Raw genomic sequence first — 17,094 nt, forward strand, 5'->3', positions numbered from 1 at the left:
TATATCCTTTCATTTTCTCTCCAGGGATTCCTTCAGTAGAATGAGCCTGCGCAAAATGGATCTCTAATATAAATGCACTTGTTTTATTCATTTGAAAAAAGCCATGTATTCAACATTGAGTGTGAAAAGAATTTAAGAACTTTTGAAAAAGACTTAGGACTTAATTCTGGAAATTATAGCATTAATTTACTCATGGAAGAATGCAGTGGCCAAACAATATCAAATGGCGATCGCTGAAGTTTGAGAATCATGGCTGTGGTTTCTAATGTTCTGGTAATATGCTGTTATCTTTTTTAAGACATTTTAATGACTCAAAGGTACACTTACATTTACCATTATTTATACCATAGCTAATGTTAAATTTATTTACTTTAAGTTTGTATTTTTTAATTTATATTACCATTTATAGATTCGTTTTGGAACCATTTTAAATGTAGTAATTCTTATTTTAAAGGTACTATTAAATATGTGAATGTTTACACTAATTTTACTGAGACTAAAAAAAATTTTTTTACTGACAAAAGCAGAGAATAAGTTAGTTGATTCAAGAAACAGTTCCAAAAATAGCAAAATGAAAATCATAATTGACACTTTATGGGCCGAGATAATAGCCCCAAAATTAAATAAATGAATAAATTAATGGGTAGAAATAAATTATTGATAACTGGTTTGTAAAGTCTTAAAACTGGTTTCTAAAGTATTTTCCATTTAGGCACACAAAAAAGGGATTTAGAATTGCAGAAGAAACTTTACCTGATAACTTCTATCTATAAATAACGATTACATACTGGGATAGCTAATACCAGTGACAGTAGTTTGACTCTCAGCCTTATTATAGTAATGATAGTAGTATAAGCAGACCCGTAGCAACTGAAATGAATGATTCCTGTTTTAAATTAAACAAGACAGTCACTTCATCAGTTTTTAGTATTCTAAACTGGTAAATTAGAAATCTGCTTTAAACTTATCTTACATCCCCATAAAAATAACAGAGAGCTGGTGTTTGATTTTAATCTACCAGCTGAATAAGGTATAGTTATTTTTTGATACTTGTATAGATTTTACAAAGTGTATGTATAAAAGGTAAAATTAGCTGTTAATTAAGAGCTAATTAATTTAAAATTGTAACTTTATGATATGAAAGACTAATGCAGGTCTTTTTCCAACATATATTTCAATTATTTGGCAAGTTTTTCCAAGGAAGTGCATATTAATCATTTCTGGAAGTGTTTGAACATTTTTTCTTTGTGCAGTATTGTAACTTATAGAAAGGTATCACTTGTAATCTACCCCTTTGATCTACTGATCACTTACATGAATCACTTAAGAACTGATCGAATATGGTACCTTCATTCTCCTGAGACCGTAGATGTGACGGCTAATATTCCCCGCTCCAGCCTACCTTTACAACAGGCAGTATTATCTCAGATTCCTCTTATCTACATCAATTCAAAGACCGAATCACAGAAAGGTTTTTCAGGTGAGTCTACAGGTGGACCACAACAGGTGAACTAGGAGTCAGAAAAGCATAACCTCAAAAATATATATTTGGGAACAGAGGATCCAGATGGTCAGTAAGGAAAGGCAGAGTCAAGAACGGAAACTCTTTAAAGCAAACAGAAAAGAAAAGGTAACTTATTTACATACTCTCTCCCTCTTTAGGGTGGGGGTGGGGGGAAGAATATTAAGTAATTCCTAGGTAATTTCTCATAAAGTTACACCTGTGTAAGAGTTTGGATTGTCACCTATCTCAGGGACAATATCAAGAACTTTTTTATATAATTACGATTTAATTATCAGACTAATTGTCTGACGTGAAATCAGAAGAGGATTCCTCTCTTAAAACACTGGTGTAACTGAACATTTCCTTCCTAACTTACCGTGTTCTTCAATTTTCTTAAAACAAACTTTCTCATATCAGAAATCTACACTAGTTCTTAACTAGTATAGTTCTGGACTGTCTCTTGAGTGTTACAGAAGCCCTAGTTCTATCCTAGAACTTCTCCATCAGAAGCTTATGAGTAGTGTTCAAGGCTGTTTCATTTTAAAAGTTCTGTTAGTGACTCCTACTCCCTCAGCTGCTTATGGTTAGTGTTCAGGGCTATTCCTTTTTAAAAGTTCCATTAGTGATCCTGAACATAGAAAGTGGCAAGGACTGTGACTTTTTACATCACACCATCTTGTGAAAGAATGTGTAAGACATTAACTGTGTAGTTTATTAGTTGACAGGTACTCTTTCTTATTTGTTGAAGTAGTGTATAACAGTGTTATTCCAAGAGTTATCTATTCTTTGGAATTATATTTCATATTCTTAATATCAAGAATGTCCTTTAACAAGTCATAATCGATCATTTACCAATTTAATATATTTAAAGTGAAAATATGACCAAGTTTTTTGTGTGCCCAAAGCCTCACCTTAAGTTCTCCAGTTTTGGATTCCATAGTTAGTTATATGTCTAAAGGGTATCTAGGTATGACAATTTAGATGGACTAAGCACAATTTCTCCTATTTGAAATACAATTTCTTCACCTCCAAATGTCAGAAAGTATTATTAAAGGTAATTATGCATGTTTATTCTCTTCTATGTATATATATGTGTGTATAGTATGTGTATATACACACACTTTTTTAAAAGAGAATCCAGCTATATTTATGGTAAAAAATACGCAAGTAAAAAAATCCTCAAGCATTTGTATACACAGTTGTTAAGCAGTTTAAATTTTATTGACCTCCTGGTTTTTTTAAAAAAGTTAAATTTAAGGTCACACCTCTAAGTTCGATGCATTATATACAGATCGTGCAGAGTATGACTATGAAGAGATACAAATTAGTCCACACTGAAAAAGATTTACTAGGGTACAGAATCATTTTCATAAATACATATAAAATTCTTGTGAAGATAGAAGAGGACTGACTCTTCAGGTTTTCTGAGACGCTTTTCAAAGTGATTGAAGGCACAAAATGTGCACTATTGTGAATACATACACGTGCCTCTAATACAGCCCATCCAAGATCTGGCTTTATGACTTACAAAACTAAATGTACTGAAATGAGATTCTGCTTCTTAGCTGAAAAACCACAGAACCTATAAACATCATGTAGATAAGTACTCCAAAATATGGAGATACAAATACAAGCACTTTATTTGAAAAAGCAAACACAAAAGATAGGTGTAAATTCAAAGTGTTTAAATGCTTCCATTTTGAATAATTCAGTTAAGAACCTATACAAGTTTGTTCCCAGAAGCTAATGCATCAATCACTAGTCTCCACTAAGGAAAATGAATTCTAAAAATTAACATGGATTTCAATAACTCAAATTTTTACTATTTATATAAAAACCCAGAGAAACCAATAATATCCAGTAGCTTCAAAAGATAAGCTAAAGACTTTTTGATGTAATCAATTTACCAATGTTTGTCCAGGTCTGTTTAATATATACACAAGGAAAATACACTCACTCTATAATTTCTTATAAAATAGCAAGTAAGGAGTAGATGTAGGAGATGTAGAAGGGGAAAGAGAATTTAAAAAGTCCTTCTCTTCAGTAACTTTCACTTCAGAATCATCAAAAAGCAACCACTTCCCCTCATACTCCTTTAAGCTTTGCACTACATATGAAATTTTGTTTTCAAAACCACTCATGTTAATGCCTGTTTGGTCATTGGATTCCTTGTTTCTATCAGATTCATGGGTCCCATTAGTATTGTTAGTCTCAGAATTTCTATTTTCAGCAAATGCTGTACTGGCAACTTTATCAGGATTAGATGCTTTGTTGTATAACTCATAATCTGCTTTACTCTTTTGTCCTCCAAGAAGTCCAATAGCTTCTACATTTTTTTTGTTCAAAACTTTACTTGGCTGGGTATTTCCACTGACTCTAATCGACACTTCTTCATCGTCATAGTTTTCGACCACACCCCTTGCTTCCTCCTCATTCAATGGTTCTGGCTTACCTATATCACACATTTGGTCGATCACAAAATTTTCCTTATCTAGTTCTAAACTGTTAAGGTCAGTGACTTTAACAGAAGCAGTATAATGCCCACTACTAATTGTAATGCCACTATGCATCACAACTGCAAATAATCCATAGCTGTCGTTGGTTGGCTTTGTGCTCCATTCTTCTAGTGACAGTTTAAGAGGTGTCAGTAAAGGAGTGTTGATCTTGGAAAGTCCACCACCATAACAATCAAACCTTTGGAAGGGGGGAAAAAAAAGGTTTTCTGGGATTCCACTTCATATATATTCAGTTTTACCCCCAATGTGAAACCAAGTAAGTCTGAATGAACCCTTAATATTTACTGCTCATATGAATAAAACACAAAGTAAAAAACAAGACCCCAATTTTGTATAATACTTACACAAAGAATACTGAAATAAGTACTAATATTCAGGTGCTTCTGTGAAGGATATATGGCACTTCCCCCCTTAATTTTCTTTATTTTCCTAATTTTGTGCAATAAGAAAATAAATGGCATTAAAAAAAAAACACTGATCTTCAAAATCCTTTTCCTTTATACTTAGTAAGTCATTTTAATGTGAAGTCTGTCTCTACAACCAAGATTTGGGGACAAAAAATAAAATTGTACTGTAGCAAAGGAAAAAGCCATTGAAAGAAAGGACCCTGTCATCTTCTGGCATAAGAAAATGTGTGGAGAGCTACTGGTAAGCTCTCGTGGTAATTTCAAACAACTGATTAATATAGAAAGGAATAAAATCTACAATGACATGTATACATGTCAGAAAAAGTCAGACTATCTAAAATGTAACTGGCATTTTAATATTTATTATTGCTTTCAGATATTTAAATTTTCAACTACAGAAGAATCTCTCAAATTGTTCAGACTAGTTTTATTTCCTGGCTTACTTACCTTAAAACTAAAATAATTTTGCTTTTTTGCTCACCTCAAAAAAATGTTGATGTATGTATGAAATTTGTTCCCTGCTTTAATCAATTAATTAAAATAATCAAATAAGGAATGAAAATGAAAAATGTGTGAACAAATCATATGCATTCATACCAGAAGGATTTAAACTTGATGCGTTTTTACAGGGAAACTTAAGAAAACAATAAACTTTTCTAAGGCAATATTTGTAAATTACTTCATTTCAGTAGTTTCTATTACACTATTGTACTGTTTCCTTACTATCGTAGCATTTTGAACAAAACTTTAGAATACTCACTCCAAGCCACTAGCAGCAAAGCACTTCAAATGAATAGTTATAACTTCAGGCATTTTGTCAAACAAAAGACTTCGTTCAGCTTCAGTATAATGATGGCAATTTTCACAGAAATATTTATCTTCTCCTACAATCCTCTCCACTGAAGCAAACTGTGAAATTGCCCATCTCAGGGTCTTCATTTCTGTTTTTGGCTCTGGAGAAACTGCACAAGAGAATCCTGTCACTCACAAATGAAAAATCTCTCAGAAATTAAAAACTTAAGCCACAAATTTTTATGTTCAGAATTAGCATACAATTTTAATTGACTAATCCTCCCCAAATAATAACTAAAGAGATTTCTTTTTTTTAGTTTCACAAACTTGTAAGTTCATCGACAGTGCACATACCTCTAAATATTTATATCTGGTCAGCCAAAAAATATTGAGGTCACGGACAGCAAAATCAATATAAGCCCTACCCTCTGACTCCATGTGAGAAAGACTTTATATTTAATAGTCAATTTACATTATCTGAACAAGTAAACCAGTCTCATGATCACTTCCCATGGCATTATTACACTTTTTGTGGTTCATACAAGAAAAAACACTGGCTCAAATATGGTGTTAACAAAAATATCCTCAGTAGCTCTGAGATTCAGGTACCCAAAAATTAACTTGTAAAGCATTTCATTTTCCCATTATAACATACTCTACACATCAAAATAAAGATGCCAGGGCTTCCCTGGTGGCGCAGTGGTTCAGAGTCCGCCTGCCGATGCAGGGGACATGGGTTCGTGCTCCAGTCCAGGAGGATCCCACATGCCGCGGAGCGGCTGGGCCCGTGAGCCATGGCCGCTGAGCCTGCGTGTCCGGAGCCTGTGCTCCGCAAAGGGAGTGGCCACAACAGTGAGAGGCCCACGTACCGCAAAAAAAATTAAAAGTAAAAAAATAACGATGCCAGAATTTTCCAAATGCTAATAACTATTGACAAGTGTAGCTATACAGGCAGAAAGATTTTATTATACCAAAGACATAAAAGTTTTTTCTTAATAACTATACAAGCTACTTATTAGACTCTGTTTTGTTGAGGAAAACTCTAATTATTCCATAGTCCATGCAAGCCTCCAATTTTGCTTACTTTCAGAACTCTCCTCTACTTTGGAAAGCTCATCTTCTTGCACTGGTACACTGATGTCTTGAAAATCTTCTCTTCTTTCTGTTAAACTTTCACATTCTAAGCAACGAGTCCTTAATACCAGCTGACCTTGAAATAATTTCTCCACTAGCTCAAAACCAATTTGCTCTGCACCTAAAACAAAAAAAGGAAAACACAAATCTATACAGACGAATTTTTCAGTACAGCCCAAATAACCATTATTCCATTTAAAGTATATCATGGCTAAAAGGCTGATTTTCATATCTCAAACTTGTTTATTGGCATTAAGAGGTGACTTATTCATGAAATATAAACTCCCAGTAAAGATAATTTTGAATATTAATTACTGTTATCTCTAAAAAAAAGATAGTTTCAACACATGTGTGTCTTCTTAACTCCCTTCCTAAAGATACCCCAAAGGATGAAATTTAGTCATGTAAGTTCTACAAATTTTCCCTGAGATCTGTGTGAACCTAAGCAGAAATCCAGTATGGTATAACTATTTAGCAAATGCAATTTTTCATGAGTTTATGTCAAATACTGTATATATAAAGGGGTAAAATATTCTCTTGCCATTAAGATGAACTCTCCTAGTTTATAAACATAAATTACTATTACCTTAAAATTAGTGAGATTTATACACACAAAAAATACATGTAAGTGTAGTGCTTGAAACGCCAGTTCACATTGTGTTAAATTTCTCTTAAAACTTTAGCCAGATAGTATACTGTATATGGATCTAAGAAGAGAAAATTCAATTCTGCAGCTGTTAATCCTACCTATCAATGTCCAAGAATAAATTATACTGACCTTTGTTTATGGGCTTAACTTCATTAGCAGGCATAACATTATTCCCTGGAGATTCAAGTCCACAACCATTAGCTGTATTATCATTCTCATACTTCCCCAAGTCCTCTTCAAGATCATATTCATTTTCTTTACATTGTCCTTTGGATTCTTGGTTTGTTGTTATTTTACCCAGACTACAGAATTTAGAAATAATGCTGGGTTGCTTAGCTGCAGACTTTAACCAGTTTATTTTAACTCTTGATTTCTTTTGTGAGGGTCTTGCACTCTCATTTTCAGAAATGTACTTGGGGATTATTTTAGCAGGAATATCTAATGAATCAACTGTAGCTTTTCTTTTTGATCTGGTTTGTCTCTGGTTTTCTTCCAAAGACTGGTGTTCCTTAGAGACTTTAACTTTTTTCTTCATGTTACCAAATTCAGTGTCACTTTTTCTTTTCCCATTTACTTTTGGCAATTTTTCTTTATAGTCTTCAAAATGCCTCATACTGTCCATCTCCATGCTGTTACCACCACTCATTTCCTCTTTCTGATGTTTTTCTTCTACCTTAGTAGATAACTCTGCCACATTTTTTACTTCTTTTTTTAGGAGTTGGCATGTTTCTTGAATGTTTCCCAAAATACACTGTAATACTTCCTGTGCATCATGCTGTAGATATCCTTCATACATAGGGTTGAGTTCCCTATAAATAAAAATTTCCATTTCATCTATTCCAGTTTTGAAGATATAATACCAAAACAAAAACCACCTCTCCACACAGAAATGAATTCATTTATGGGGATATCATAAATTATTTGAAAGTCCAAAAACATTTAATTCAGCTACTAATTTGAAACTCCTTACCTAAATGTGTAACTAAAAACAAACTTAACCTGATTTTCATTATCATAAATACTCTGATCTTATAAATATTATTGTTAATAGCTAATACGTATACAGTATTTACTGTGTACCATGCTTTATGCAAAATGCCATATATATATATAATTTTTTTTTGGCCTTGCCACATGGCATGTGGGATCTTACTTCTCCGACCAGGGATCGAAGCCCAGCCCTCAACAGTGAAAGCACAGAGTCTTAACCACTGGACTACCAGGGAATTCCCTCAAAATACTTTTTATATTATTTGTATAATTCTCACAATAACCTTATGAGGTAAGTACCATATCACCACTATTTACAGATAACTTGCTCAAGGTCACAGAGATGCAGAAGTCAGGATTCAAACCTGCTCCTAGACACCACGCTACACTGCCTCTTAACAAATGTATGGCAATGTGTTACATCTAGGTCTAGTCCTAACCTAAACGATTAAATAATTTTTTAAAGACTTAAACCCTGTAGTATTTTGGATAAGGCTATTCTGTATATAGGATAAAGTTTCATTTTTTAAGATAATACTACAAAGAAATCTAATCCAGTTAACTAATATGTCTCTTCTAAGTACATACAACAAAAATAGAATACTTGGAATTTACAGTTCTTTTATATAACGTATTTTGAATATAGACCTATAATTCCTATCTGAAATCCTTAGGACCAAATGTGTTTGGTAATTCAGGAATTTTCAGATTAAAAAAGAATCTGGCACATAGGTAAAATATGTATCACCAACATATTAGGGGCAGTATCCCATAATTACACACATTACTACTTCTACAGAAAAGAGTATGAATATTCACATTGCAGATAAATATGAATAAAGACTATAAACAGCCTCACACAAATTCAGATTTAATGAATTTAGTACCAACTGTGAGAAAAAATTTCCAGTCTTTGGAGCCTCTGGGATATTAAGCACTGTAGATCTGTAGTGTCTATTTTCCTTGGCCTTTATTCCCCCCATTTGTTCACATGTCACTCTCCTCCAAAGAGAGAATGAGCTAAACTGGAATCCTAAAATTATATAATAGACTATACCTGAGTGTGTTAAGTAGTCGCCTTGGCTGAGTAGCAAGTTCATCAGTATATTTCTCTGGATTTAAGAGAAAACTAGCCTGAAGCTGTTCGACTGAAATGATCAAGGACTGTAAGCTGCATATTAGTTCATAACTTGCTGAAGAATCTTCTTTGCAACTTCCCTGTCAAGAAACACATGAACATTTTAATTTTTGAACAAATTAAGTACCTTCCCCCTTCTTTTTCTCACTAGACAACACTAGCTTTTCTAAATCTAATTTCTAACACTAATTTTCTGGAGGTATACAAAATAAACTTAAAAAAATTTTAAGCATATTTTTGGTTACTTTCTATTATGTGGGTTATAATGGTTTTCTAATTACGTAAGTCAAAGGTTTCTTTAAATTTATTTAAATAGTAAAAGTGAGTCAACTTGAAAACAGCAGATAAATAACGGGGTAAAAGGGTACGATATGTTGTGACAGTGGTGTGTGTGACAATGTTTACTGGTAAACAGTAAATTAGAGGACTGGAGAAAACACTATAAAAGGGGGTAATCAAGTTAGCTACTTACCCCACAAGAATGAAAAATAATTGCCAATGAAAAATTTAATTCTCAGATGTAATTTGTTAAGAGAAATAATCTTTGTCATTCTCCCAAATCCTCTCTGTATTTATTACTTTTTCATTTCTAAGCAAGTGAATTTCCATTAATTTTATTTTTTACCTTATCTTTTGGACTGGCTTCATCTTTTAGGGCTTCTTTCTTCCTTGAAATAATATTAAATAAGTGCTTCACTCCAGATTTAAAACCAGGACAAAAATATAATACCTATAAAGTGAGATTGTCTTAAGTATTTACTGAACAAACAATATACCTAAAATCATTAAAACACTATCATGCTTTTTGTAGAGTATATTCATATGTGCATTACTTAAAATTCTGAGATTAAGATGTGTGTCAAAAATTGTTCTCTATTTCATTACAGTAGCCTGCTATCTTCCCTCAGTGCAACAAAGCACTGAGCCTGATCAGATACAACACAAAACAGATATAGTTCCAAGGGTTACAATACATATCACCGTAGAATCAGGAATCGGACAGAAAAACTTAAAGTTTGGTATCTTCAATTTAATCAACATCTACTCAATTTTGCTATCCCAATTTTATTTAATATATCATTTTCTCTTATCTCAACGGAAATTTGTAATGTGCAATTTAGAATCATGATTATTTTACTCCATTCTGGTTTATTTACAAAGACAAAGACAGTATTATGGACAACTGAAATCCTCCAATAACCTGAATTCTCAGAAAATATTAAGTGTTACATCATTCTTTGCCTACTAAAGTTTTATTATATAGAAAAATTGTCAACTTACCTGAAGTATACTATTAAGATAACAAGTATTGCCGAGATTATTCAGTCCCACAAACGGTAACAAGTTTTCTCTCTTCTCACAGTTGACAGGTGAGGACTGTGCTGCAGGAACAACTTGATCACTATTAAGTACAAAAAAGAGAAAGGGATAAGGAAGTAGAATTCAAGTGGAAATATTACTTCCCTAGATTTAGTCTTTTCCCAAAAGTTGTATGATCCGAAAAGTATATGGATTTTATTCAGATGGCATTTTAAGACAATTAATCTGTACAGGTGCAAAAACTGCTATACACCCAGAATAAAAGTTTTACAAGCACTTTAAAAATATTACACTCAACAAGCTTCAAAACAATTCCATTAAAGGACTGTTAATCCCATTTTACAGAGCAGAAAGTTGCAGAATTGGTACTATGATTTGTTAAGCCAACAGGACATTTTAATCAAGTAGTTTAACTCTGAATAGAAACCTGGGAATAACCTGAATATGACAATATTTGGGAGAGGCTGCACTATCTAAGTCAGATTCTGTTCACAAAAGATTAAGAAGAAACAGAGTCTATGAAGATACTTATACAGCTGCTCCTCACTTAAACATGAATTGTTCAAGTTTATAACTCTTTTACCTCAGTTTAACAAACAGTCCTCACAGCATTTTTATTTATTTTACAGCTGCTAGCTATAACTCTTAATACCTCAAGGTATTTATAGGCACGAATGCTGGTAAGCAAAAGGTTCTCACACAATCTCCTAAACTGATTATTAGTAAATATTAGGAAATTATACAGGGGAGCAAATCTACATTAGTCATATAGCAGAGTGCCTATGTGCTGAATACGGAGCAAGTATAGACTCCAACTAGAGCAACTATTGGTGGAGTAAAGCATTCCATTTTGTTCTGATTTCTTTTCAGTCACTGAAGGATTTATTTGTATCAAAAGCATTTCTTATTTTTAAGTTTATTTTAAATAATAATTTGCAATTGTACACCAACAGGTTTGAGAATTCATATACTAGGTATGACTACAAAGACAAAGTTTATGTCAGGTAACTGTCCCCCATGAATTTCTTTACCCTTACATAAAGTGTGTTGCACTAAAATCAAATTTAAATTGAAAAATAATTTTAGTCAATTAGTATTTCTCGAAGTTAGCCTAATCGGCTGAGCACAATTTAAATGAGTTATAATGTGAACTGTGATGTGATCCCTCTGGGGAACCACCAGTTTTATCCTGTTTCTACTATTACACACTGCTAGACTTGTCTCCCTAATGTGTGCTTTTTTATCTCCCGCTATGGACTATCAGGTCAGAATGACTGCAGATATCAATCCAAGTTCACTGCTTTTTCACTGATGCGGAATCTTAAAAAGTACAGAAATATACTGAAAATAACATACATTTCAGATCCTCTATATTCAGAAGTTTTTTCTTCATTTTCTTGAGAGTCTGTGAAATCCAAGGCTCTCTTGGTTTCCTTTTTCTGAAAAAACTTCAAGGAAAGTCTGTTTTTTTTTGATGGACTACCTCTTGAAAGCCCATTACTTTCACTAGGTATGACACCGGGCATTTTCTCTTCAAATCCCAAGGAGTTGACAAGAATTAATTTATACAGGGACCTTGTAATCACCAATCATATCTGTTAATCAGAGAAAAGATTATTAGTTTTCAGTTATCGGCTGTAGGCAATAAAATCATCATTTCTGAAAACAAATTTACCAAGGAATGGTATTAATTAGAACTTTGTATTTGAAAATCTAATGCCTGCCAATAACAGGCAGTCAATGTTTTATTGCTTATATGAAGGAGTTGCCATTTGTCCTTAACTTTCTCAAACAACAAAAAAAAAAGACACTGAACTTTTACTAGCCTGCTATTAGATTAAGGGTCACATCACAAAATACCCCATTTTAGTAGTAGACCCCATTTTACTGGTAGTAGTAGTAGTAATGGTAAAGTAGTATCAAGGGGTAAAAACTTTATTATTAGTTCATTCAGGAAACACTGAGCAACTATCATCTCTAATTCTGAAGTACAAGGTGGGAAACAGAGGGATGAATGGGAAATCCAAGGAGTGCTAGAAGTGACTGAGTTCTCCTTCCAATGTCTTTTCTAGTTATACAAAATAAAGTCTATTTAAAGTATAATCTGCATACAAGGAAAGGCCTAGATCTAGTGTTAAGTTTACACCTAAAAACTTGTGTGAAAAGTAATAAGCTATACGCAAAGTTGGGATAATGGTGTAAAAAATTGCTGCACTTTGTGTATATCAAATTCTTATGCACTAGAAACCAAAATATACTGACTTTCCAAACTTCTTTTAACTATAGAATTTTTTAAGATACTGCTTTAAGTAGGAAAGAAGAAAAGTTTGCCTTGTGCAAACTTTCTTCCCTGTTTTAAAATAAAACTTTTGGACTAAAAAAAAAATGGCTCTATCTGTGGTAGTTATTTTACACTTTAGTCCTATTTTTCATTAGGAAGATATTACTATCTGACTCGAGTATTACCAGAAAATCACCTAAGAGTCCAAAAACTCAGCAATGACTTTAATATAGAATATAGGTAGACACTAACAGGACGAACTAAATTTCATCCTTAAGCATAAGCGAAAACCTGGCTGCCTCTGAACTGGGAATTCACAACACTGACAGACACGGCAGTGAAACCACCTTTTTGAGACAACTCAGGAATAACTAGAAAGCCGATCAATTTCCCCATCCCCCCTCCAACTCAATTTACTCTCCTGGCCACTAATGCTACTGATGAAATGCTATCACGAATGATAAACCAGCCTGCACTGAAGTGTCAGGGATCTCTAGGCATTAGCGATTTTTGTAAAAGGTTTTTCCTTGGGAGCCAATTCTAATAAATGATGGAAACTGGATTCTCTAACAGAGTAACCGGACTTAAATAAATATATAAAAAAAAACAATGACCAAGCAGCTGAAATAACATTATCAATCCTAATCAATAAACCACCCCTCCGGGCTCCTCAAAGCAATGATTAAACATTAACATTACCTAGAATATAACATTTTACCAGGTGCCGTATCTTCTGCTATACCATTTCTTGCTCCTGGCTGTCCTTATCATTGGGGGTTGTTACATCAAAAATGTTTCTCCCGTAACTCTAAATCAAGTTTCGCAGAAAAAACAATAGAACATTAAATGTTCTTGACAAATGACAGTGTGAACACTAAGTCTCATTAGTTTCAAGTTTTTTCCTCTGTAAGATGGGACGACTCAATCCCAACTTCACGAAAAATGTAAAACAAGAATAATATCCTCGACAAAGGTTTAAGACACGTGCCGTTCTAAATACTTGTAGAAAAAGTAAGTTAAACTGCTCGGTAAAATTTAGCAATCACCGACACAGAACAACGTGAGCGCAAACATTTCTTCTCCTTATCCCGCAAACTCTAGGAACGAAAAAGAAAGTGAGAAGATGACGGGACGGTGATGATGCCCGTGCCCGTCAAACGCGGCACCGGCCGGGCGGGCGGCGTCTTTAAGCAGAACCACAGATCTCGGAGTTGGCCTATTTACTCCCAGCCCGCACCTGCCTTGAGTCCCCAGCGGCGGCGGGAGGGGGCGCCGTCCGCTGCGCGGACGGCTTGGCTGGCAGCTGGGCGGGGGCGCAGCACCGAGGGAGCCGGGGTCCTCCCCGCGGCCCCCTCGGACTCCTGCCGAACTTGTCGCGGCGCCCAGACACCGGCCCCTCCTCCACGGGCCCTCCTTACCTGGTCATGGCCCAGAGCGAGGTCCGCGGCGGTGACGCCGACGAGTCTAACCGGGCTGAGGGCGGGTACGACAGGTGAGCCCCTGCCCCGAGCCTGCGGGGGCCCACGACCCACGGAAAAGCTGGCCGGATCGCCCTCCCCGCAGGGGAGTGACCATTCGCTCTCAAGAGCGGGAACCCGGGCTGCCGCTCGGTCCTGCCTGGCGCCGGCACCGACTACATCCCCGAAGCGGCGCCCAACCGCGCCCGCCCCCGTCCCCGCCCCGGGACGGCAAGGAGCGCCAGAAGCGGCTCCGCTCGCCCGGCACCCGAACCGCTGGGGTCTTCCTCACTCCACCGCCGACGGGAACTTGGCGCGTTTTCCTCAGTCTCAGGACCCTTGTGTTTTAGCCTCCGCCCGCGCCAGCGCTGCGATTGGAGGTGGCGTCCTACGAAAGTGCCGGTTCTAGTCTCCAGGCTGCAGAGACGCGAAAGGCTAGAGCCACCTCACGACCGCCACTAGCCCTCCTGGCACGCACGGGCTCCGGAACCAGCCGGAACGGTAGTTGCCCCAAGCTGGTAACGGATTCTGCAATTTCAAACAGCGCAGGCAGCGTCACGGGCAGCTCACGCGGGTCCTCGCTGAGGGCGCGCGCTAGAAGCTAGAGGCCTGGCTGGCGGGCTCGAGCCTCGCATCCTTTTTTTTTTAACCATTCGTGCGCGAGAGTTGAGGAGGTAGCGTACGGGTCGGGAGACGGGACAGAGAGATGGGACGGGCTTCTTGCTCGGGAAGTTACCGCCAGGTGCTCAAATCCACCAATCCGTGATGAACAATCCCCAATCCTGCCCCCCGCAGCCCAGGAGGAGCCAATCAGAAGTACCTAGACAAAAAAACCCACCTGAAAGGCAGTCCAGCCAATACCAAAAAGAAGAGAGGACGGCTCCAGCCAATCATTGTTGGACATACAGAGTGTACCTCAGGCGCGTTTCCCCTCTTTCCGCTCTCATTGGCGCTCGAGTGCGCGCTTTCGCTGCCGACTGTTAAGTCTCGCTCTGCGTTTTGTGAATCCTCGAAGGTAGGACGCCAGCGAGGGTGCGGTTTCCGGAGCGAGGCCTTCACAATAAGTCCCGCCCCCGTTTCATGCGTACACACTCGGGCGGGGTTACCCGGGAGTTAGTTTCGGAAAATGGCAGACCGCCTTGCTTGCTCCTCTGCGCTTGAGCTTTCTGTACCGAATCGCAGCCTCAGCCCCCAGGCCATCCAGTAAAAAGCACCGCCATAGATAACAGTCAACTCTCAACCGAATGCTGCGGAGCTGAGGCTCCCTCCTCAGCCCCTCCACGCCTCATTTTCTCGCGTTTACCCCTTCCCCTTCCCGACCGGACAAGGAAATGAAAGAGCATTCTTGGCCCAGCTCTGGCTGGGGGAGCTGCAAGGGGTTCCTGTATGAGCCCTTGCTAACGGGCTCAAAAACGGCGAAGCAGGCCTCACCTGGTTTCTGCTTCCGTCTGTTGTATACCTACCTCGGTGAGGTGACCTCACAAAGCATAGGTGGCAGTGAAGCACGATAAGTTCAGTCCAAATTCATTTAACCAAGCGTGTTTTGAGGTGCCTAGTGTGTGCCAGGCATTCCCTGCTCCATAGCGGCTTGGCATGAGTGACAGGGAGAGGAAATAAGGAGTATGCTCTTTTAGGTACGTAGTCTTGACATTTGAGTAGAGAGCTGAATGAAAGTGCAGCCAGCCTTGGAGGAATCAGGAAGAACGGTCCAGACAGGGAGAAGAGCAAAAGCTACCGAAGTCCTCAAGGTTCACGTGTTTGGTGTTCTGGGAGGAAGCAAGGAGCCAGGGTGCTTAGACCACAGTGAGTATAGGTATGATGATTGTGGGAAATGAGATTAGTAACATGGTTGGGGCTCTGATTAAACAGGGTAAGGAGATGGGAGTCATTTGATGGTTTTGAGCTGGGGAGTGGCGTAATTTGTAAAGCGGCTGCTTGTGGTGGTAGACTGTTGACCTTCAAAAGTGCAAGCTGTAAGATCTCCTAGGAGGCTATTCCAGCAGCCCAGGGAATAAATTAGGGTGGCCTGGAATAAGGTGGTAGCAGTGGAAATGCTGAGAACGGGTAGGATTCAGGATGTATTTTGAAGTAAGGCCAACAGGATCTGCTGATAGGGAAAAAAGAGACAAAAAAAGACAAGGATTTTTTTTTTTTTTTTTTTTAACCAAAGCAGTTGGATAGTGGTTTGTCCTCATTACATTGAGGTAATGATGGGCTTGGTGGGAGGGGCCATTGTTCTTAGACGTGAAGATTGAGATGCATATTTCACATGCAAATAGAGATACTGAGCCAATAGATTTAAAGTTTGGAGGTCAGTAGAGAATTGAGATCAGGAGATATAATTTGAGTCACCAAATGGTATTTAGATACACAAGACTTTAAGCAATCACCTAGAATGATATTTATCCTAAAAAAATCTGCAGGGCGTTGATGACCTCTACCCTTGCCAAGCCAGGAATTCTAAACCCAGAAAACTGCTCCTTAATCTACCCATTTTAGAATCAATATCCATCCCAAATGCTCATTTTAATAGAAACTTGTAAAGCTCCTGATGACATATTTAAGATCATTTAAAAAGCAAAATGAAGTAACTAGTATTCAAGCAACCAAAATGGAGCCAGGTGGCCATTGTGTATGTTGTTTCAGACATGTTCCTGCATCACAGAGAACGTGAATTTTCTGAACTGTAGCAAACTCAAGGACACCACATGTTTTCAAAATAATATCTGCTAGCAGTTGCTAGCTGCTACCTTATGGTCTCAAGTTCTCCCCTAAGCAATCCTTGCTTAACAAGCACCCTTCTTGCCAGCTCAACCAATTGGTAGCCCTGGTGGCAGCTGCTATGCTCAGATGTGGCATATTTGCTAGGGTAGACTAATACAGCCCCAGGTATTTGGTACACATCA

The 17,094-nt window shown here is 37.3% G+C and overlaps 2 protein-coding genes and 1 long non-coding RNA gene across 12 annotated transcripts in view; 2 read left to right on the plus strand and 1 right to left on the minus strand.

Moving 5' to 3' along the window:
- The window catches only part of DOCK7 (dedicator of cytokinesis 7), a 211,794-nt gene extending 207,596 nt beyond the window's left edge, over positions 1–4,198 (plus strand). For all 9 annotated transcript variants that reach the window (XM_060304849.1, XM_060304856.1, XM_060304861.1 and 6 more), the window contains one exon: positions 25–4,198. In XM_060304849.1, the coding sequence (XP_060160832.1) occupies positions 25–67 (43 nt within the window). In that variant the 3' untranslated portion in view covers positions 68–4,198. The remainder of the gene's footprint in view (positions 1–24) is intronic.
- On the minus strand, positions 2,678–14,839 carry USP1 (ubiquitin specific peptidase 1). Of its 2 annotated transcripts, XM_030865801.3 has the most exons (10): positions 14,150–14,839; positions 13,431–13,539; positions 11,807–12,045; positions 10,412–10,532; positions 9,756–9,860; positions 9,050–9,210; positions 7,132–7,811; positions 6,304–6,474; positions 5,188–5,389; positions 2,678–4,198 (listed from the first exon to the last, which is right to left on the minus strand). In XM_030865801.3, the coding sequence occupies exons 3-10, from the start codon at positions 11,974–11,976 to the stop codon at positions 3,463–3,465; spliced, it is 2,346 nt and encodes a 781-aa protein (XP_030721661.1). In that variant the 5' UTR covers positions 11,977–12,045; positions 13,431–13,539; positions 14,150–14,839; the 3' UTR covers positions 2,678–3,462. The 2 variants fall into 2 exon arrangements, with proteins under 2 accessions (XP_030721661.1, XP_030721662.1); XM_030865802.3 differs by lacking the exon at positions 13,431–13,539.
- Positions 14,840–15,685: 846 nt separating this feature from the next.
- Positions 15,686–17,094, plus strand: part of LOC138842866 (uncharacterized) — a 48,564-nt gene continuing 47,155 nt past the window's right edge. The window contains exon 1 of the long non-coding RNA XR_011377817.1: positions 15,686–15,991. This is a non-coding gene — a long non-coding RNA (uncharacterized lncRNA). The remainder of the gene's footprint in view (positions 15,992–17,094) is intronic.

This window comes from Globicephala melas, chromosome 1 (genome assembly GCF_963455315.2).
Source record: "Globicephala melas chromosome 1, mGloMel1.2, whole genome shotgun sequence".
Lineage (NCBI taxonomy): Eukaryota > Metazoa > Chordata > Mammalia > Artiodactyla > Delphinidae > Globicephala > Globicephala melas.